Below are 6,759 nucleotides of genomic sequence, written 5' to 3' on the forward strand. Positions count from 1 at the left end.
GTTTTTACTTTTTGTTCAGATATTGACAGTTCAGTACACTCTTGTCTGGTATATAAAAAAGGACTCCGCGCCGTGATATTAGCAAGTGAAGCACCGTTATGCTAGTGTGTGTGCGGTTACGGGTGATACGAGTTACATAATTTTTTCTCCCTTAAATAATCATATGTCCACAAATCCTTATAAAGTATCGTTTTAACACTTTCTCACAACGCACGATGGCATTTTTTAAATATTTTATTGAGACGCAAACTGATCTGTCACAGACGATGACAATTGTCATAATGGCCGCCTATCGGCCTGTAGTAGTGTGTGTGCGTGGGTCAATGTATTTACTCGATAATCGGCTTGTTTTGGTGGTACACTGTTATGTAAGGTGACACGGAGTCCTTATTTTTTAATTAGTCCGTGGGTATGAAGAGTCTGTGGAGGAGTGGAGGAGCCAGTGTACGAGAAGTGGGACGCTACGAGCTATTGTATCTCAAGATAGGGAAGAACACCGCTTGTCTGCTCTATGATTTCGTTTCCGTCCATATAAGGTTTCACTTCAAACTTTATAATAAATATAAATCCAGTGTCCTGATGTTTGTTTCCAGTGAACTTATAAACTAATTAACGGATTTTAATGGGGATTTCTTCATGGAGTGCAGTTTAGTCCAACTTGAGAGATAGGATAGTTTTAATTAGATTTCAGACCCATAATTATTTTTGCTCAAACATGCATGCAAAATAATGACAATATATCCAATATTGTCATTATTTTCAAAAAAAGAACAAGCGAAGAATCGAATTTTCGGACAAAGAAAATCAAATCCATTGCAGGAGCGTTTTTTGAATTTGGAACATTACAACGCTCCTGCAATGTTGTATGAAACGGCATGCTGGGGTTATTAAGTACTCTTTGATCGGATCTTGGCATAGCATAGTCTTTTTGCTTAGTACTTACTTAGTATTGCGTTTACGTGGCTGTATAATGTGGCTGATAAATGCGTTTGCCTGTCGGCTCAGACGATAAAAAAAAATTGGCGGCAAAGCTGAAAATTCGTCTTGATTTGTTATTTACATACCTACTTAATAAATATAAACTTAATAATAATTAAAATGAGTTCCAATGGTTCAGAGAGTGAAATGGCGATTGATTGTACTTGTTGCGCCAGATTTAAGATCAGAACCCAAATTGGCAATGGAAAACCTGCTTCCAGCGAAGTCCAAGGTAAATTACGAAGTACAAGGTCTGTTGCATCATTTTACATATTATATTATTATTTGAAATGATTTGTAAATCGATGCACTTAAATGTAAATCTTGATATAAAAGAGTGGCAATGAGTTTCTTGCTACTTCTTTTCATTAGCCCAACCCATGACGAAGTAGCGGAAGATTCAATAAGAAAAAGTTTTTTTTGACATTCATAAGTGTCATTTCCGTGACCTTCATGAATAAACTGTTTTTGATTTGATTTGAATTAAATTTAATGTAAATTATAAAAAGTGTCTTTTATTTCCCTGCATTCTTTTGACAAAAGCACTACACATGCCTCGGGCAGGAATTGGCAATTGCCTGTCTCGTATTTAGTGAAGGCCGAGCCGTATTTCCCGGCCTTTCCAATAATGTACTTTTATTTCCAACATTTGTTCAGTACCGATAAAAACAGTATTTTATTTATTATGTACAGAATAACGTATGTAGTAGATATATATAATATAATGATACCACAGGCTTTTTAATTATAAATTTTCATATATAATGATAGTACATAATATTCCTATTGAAACTAAATTAAGAAAAAACCCTCTCAGTTATTTGCGCCCGTTATTGTTAGGTCTGAGGTTTTACAATTTCAAATAGGTGTTTTAAGTCATTTGAAATCCTATTTTGAATAAAAATATTTGAATTTGGAATATATATTACCAGAGCATCGTTCAGCGCGTCTACGAAACTTTCTTCAGATAGCTGCAGTAACTCCTTGGCGTGTGTCGGTGATGTAGACCACACCAGGGAGCTGTGCTTGTTGTCAAGAGGCAAAAGGGCGACCGGACCCGACGGTAGAAATCTTTGCCACGCCGTTGTATTCTCATACTCCTGGAAATATAGCCGAGCCGTGTATATGCTATTATATATATTATAAGTCAAGAATGACATCCATAATATAATAGTGATACATAGGTGATCATCATTTCAGCCGGAACACCTCCACTACTGGACAAAGGCCTACCCAAAGATCGACATAACGATTGGTCTTGTGCTACCCTCATCGTTGGCTGAGGGTAGATGAGGATAGTTGAATATGTTGATATTCAGGCAATCTTGACCAGATCGTCGGTCCATCTTGTAGGGGCCGACCAACACCGCGTCTTCCGGAACATGGTCGCCGTTCGAGGACTTTACTGCCCCAACGGCCAACTGTCCGTCAAGCTATGATACGCCCTGCCCACTGCCATTTCAGTATCGCAACCATTAGATCTATGTCAGTGATTTTGATTCTCCTACGGTTCTCCTCATTTCTGATTCGATCTCGCAGAGAAACTCCGAACATAGCCCTCTCCATTACCCTCTGAGTAACCATGACCTTCCTCATACTGGCAAGCTAGGGAATGTAACAGTATTTTTTAATGAAGGAAACGAGGACAAACGTACGTACGGGTCACCTGATGTAAGTGATCACCGCCGCCCACATTCTCTTGCAACCACAGAGAAGTCACAGTAGCGTTGCCGACCTTTTAGAAACCTTTCTACCTGTACACGCTTTTTTGATGGTACCCGTGTCGTATCATCCCAATAGCAAAGAACCTTATTCCACAGCTTGGTTGTACGTGGCAGAGAGCTCCTTGAAAACCGCACTGTGGAGGAACACCATACATCTAGATGATGGGGATGATTTCCTGATTTGTGGCGAATCGTGCGAAGGTGGAATTCGGGGGCAGGAACAGACGGAACAGTAGTCGAACAAGCGGGATTCATACATTAAAAGCACATATTCCGTATTGATAATATAACAACTATAAAGTCTTAAAGTAAAACGATAACATTTAATTTTGTTCCGGCCATAAGTGAACGTGTGAAACACAACATACACCTATCCTTTTAGGGCGACGTTATCACAATACAGTAGTACAACAGTACTTTAGCTTTATACTAGAGCGCCCGAATCGACGCACGCACACATACACGTGATTTACACGCCCGCTAAGCAATCTTGGGTACAAAAAACTATTGAGTGTCACGCCGTACGTCGCCGAGACTGGTCGCTGGCCTAGTTTAAAATTAATGTCGTCGCGAAGTCTACGTCGTCAATCCGTAACGTGCCATTAGTGATAAAATTTAACAACAGAGCAATTAAAACATGTCTCAATATACGCCAATATTTTTCTATTACTAATTTGTAATATAACTGTTATAAATAATCATTAAATTAACATTTTTCATTACCAAACCTAAAACAAAACACATACAATAATAATCTAAACATAGATATATTTTTCTTTTTGTATGTACTCTAGCACTCCGCCAAGACGTTGGTATTAATTTCAAGGCGATCTCTGAGTTACTGTTCCATTATTTTTATTATGACGTTATCGTGGTACTATTGTTATGGTATACATTACGACTTAGGCCATATTATATATATCACGGCAGATGCCCATCTGTTCCATCTGCTCGTTCCATAATCCATTACTTATTCCATTACTGGTTTACCTCAGCTAACTCGAGGGTGGCAACGACACCCATATGGTTATACTTCCAAGATACATACTGGACGCCCATCGCGTTCCGGACTGCAGAGTTCGCTCCGTCGGCTCCAATCTGCAAATAATAAAGATTTCAAACAACAAGAAAATCCAACGTGTGAAAGAAAGAAAGAAAAAATGTTTATTGACGTCATTATACATTCTCATAATAGTTCTTAAAGTTATACTAATCTAATTATGATCTAATGACGCCAATGGGCCCTCAACTCAGCATAGTTGTGGTTTCGAAAGAATCCACAACGGTGGTCTTCCGTGGAAACTCAGTGTGAGTACGAGCTGGTTACATTATCTCACATAATACCTAGGTACCTAGGTAACCCTTGGTTTTATTAATTAATTTACTTTCCTTATCTAACTTTCTCGTTTTTTATAACGCATAGATTGACGTTTGGGTATTTGTATTGCATTGTTTATGTATGTAAATAAAAAAAATTGTAAAACGATATAGCTGTAATATTATTGTTGTTTTAAATGTTTGTTTATTTAAACGAGTGGCAATGAGTTTCTTGACACTGCTTCTCATTAAAGCTTTTTTAAAGTGGATGGCAAAAAGACAAAAACTTTTGACATTCACAACTGTCACTTGACCCTAAAGAGTAGTGATTGTTGATTTGATTTGAGTAAAAACAATTATGTTGATCAGGGATAACGTGAGACGTCTTGTCGAATACGTAGCGATCACTTTGAGTGCCGGCCAGTTATAAATAAAAATGCTTCGTTCGTATACAGCTCAGCTCTCCTGCAAGCGATCGTCTATTTATGAAACAAGCTGCAAACAATGTTCACTCAGGCTGATGCATCTCAGTTTCCCTTTGTGAATTGATCGCTTTTAAATTAAAATATCGGGACGACCGAGCCTTGCTCGGATTTTTAAGAATTGAACGAAAGAGAATTAGCGCCAGTTTGTAGTAAGAGGGAGATGTGAATAATTCTACAAATCAAATAAGTCAAGTGTCATTTGCTCGAATCATTTTCTCGAAGCTGGTTTATATTTCACCACAAAAGGATTTAAGCGTTTTAAAAATTCAAGCTCATAAAGTACGATAAATTTTTTTAACATTAAGAGTATTCAAATCTCTTTCGAAAGTCTTATATTTTTTTATATTTATTCAAAGTGCGAACACACACAAAAGTCCTATTTAGCCGCATTTATAATTTGACAAAAGAACCAGTTCACCGAATTATTTTATATATTTGAGTGTTTGTTTCTTTCATTATAGATCACTCAAATATCCAAATTAATTTATAGCGTTAAGGAGTTACAAATATTCACACAAACCAATAAAAAAACATACAAACTTTATAATATGAGTGTGATTTTTGATTAAAAACGTAAAAAGCCCCCGACTGATCAGAAAATGGGCACCGACTACCAAACTTACAGCGAACCACTTTTTCGTCAGGTTTAAAAAAATACCTAACTACTACTCCATTGTTGTCACTGTCTAAATCAGGCTCTAAATTCAACATACTGAAAAAATGTTTACTCTGCTGCCTCTTTCAATATTTTAAAGAACTGCAGTAAACGCAGAAATGAAATAGATATGGCAGTTGAAGTAAAGGGTTAATTTATGGCATGTGCCATATTTCGGCTTTGTTTTCGTATGACCATAATTGTCTATATATATGTATGAAACGTCATTGGTTAGGTTAGATGAAATTTAATAGGTTAATGCTATGACGTTCTATAATGACGTTAAATATAGGCAAATCACATCGTATAAACACAAAACGGAAATATGGAACATATTAAACCATAGTTTCTCAACCTTATTTTGCCCACCGCCCACTTTGAGAATATGTTTTTTCTAGAGTATTTTCGTGTAAGTATTTTTTGCCTTTTAGAGTATATTTTTTAATCTACCTACGCCCCATCTCAATGCCCTCTAATTTTCTCTGGGTCTTCTACTGCTCCCCCGAAAGTCTCAAACGCCCACAAGGGGGCGTTATCGTCCACGTTGAGAACCTATATACTAAACCATACTAAGCTTCGACTGTTATATGTAGGTATACATTACCGCATTTACTTCAGTTCTTTAAAATATTCTTCTTCAATAAGCAGCAATGTTAAACATTTATTCAGTTCAGATTTGATTCGGACAGTGACAGTTTAGACACGACTACAAAGAAAAGTGTGCTTACATTGTCTTTAAGCACACTTTTGCCGTTTCGGTATCAGACTGCGATGATATGTCCTTATATGTGTATAGACCGTCATTGGGTTAATAACTTTTCAATAAAATAGGTTGACAGAAGTTGCTGATAAACTAATTGCAGTGTAAGCAAAAAAGGTAAAAAAACGTAAAAACAAAAATTAAAGTAAAACAGCTAAAACCTATGAGTTGAAGAAGACATACTATGATTTACGAGTTGGAAAGAGCGCTCGGACTGACCCGAGAGTTCGCGGGTTCGAGTCCCGCATCGTTCAAAAATTACAAATTTATTTAAGGTTACAAATTTTATTTTATTTTTAACCTTGTTCAATAGACATGGAACAGCATAATCTTTACTAATAAATGGAGAGTAGTTTTTTTCTTATGTTATACTGTGAAAACTACTGAACCGATCTGAATAATACTTATACCATAAGCTGCAGCGTGTTTCGGAGGTTGTAGTATAAAATTTATGGTGATTATTTTTCCGGGACCTAAATTTAACTCGTGTAAAGCATTGAGTATTTTTGTTCATCACTTTACATAATATATTGTAATTGAAATTATTTGTAAAACGTTGAAAGAGTAAATGTTGATTTACAATAGTGGCAATGAGTTTCTTGCCACTTCTTCTCATTAAAGTTCAACCTTTACCGAAGTAGTGGTAGTTTTTTATTAATTCACCACCAAAAACAAAAAAATACCTTTCGACATTCGTATTATTTGACTTTTGACATAAGTGTCATTTCCTTGACCTACATGGATAAAGTGATTTTGATTTGATTTATATATTCGCAATAGAAATAATTCAGTCGGTGACATTTCATTACAATATAATAAGGGATAGGTAATTTATTTGGC

The 6,759-nt window shown here is 36.2% G+C and overlaps 1 protein-coding gene across 1 annotated transcript in view; it reads right to left on the minus strand.

The window, feature by feature from the left end:
- Positions 1 to 6,759, minus strand: part of LOC126972416 (ubiquinone biosynthesis monooxygenase COQ6, mitochondrial) — a 62,449-nt gene that overhangs the window by 24,390 nt on the left and 31,300 nt on the right. The window contains exons 4-5 of the mRNA XM_050819134.1: positions 3,693 to 3,800; positions 1,908 to 2,078 (exon numbers count right to left, since the gene is read on the minus strand). Of these exons, the coding sequence (XP_050675091.1) occupies positions 1,908 to 2,078; positions 3,693 to 3,800 (279 nt within the window). The remainder of the gene's footprint in view (positions 1 to 1,907; positions 2,079 to 3,692; positions 3,801 to 6,759) is intronic.

This window comes from Leptidea sinapis, chromosome 26, assembly GCF_905404315.1.
Source record: "Leptidea sinapis chromosome 26, ilLepSina1.1, whole genome shotgun sequence".
Lineage (NCBI taxonomy): Eukaryota > Metazoa > Arthropoda > Insecta > Lepidoptera > Pieridae > Leptidea > Leptidea sinapis.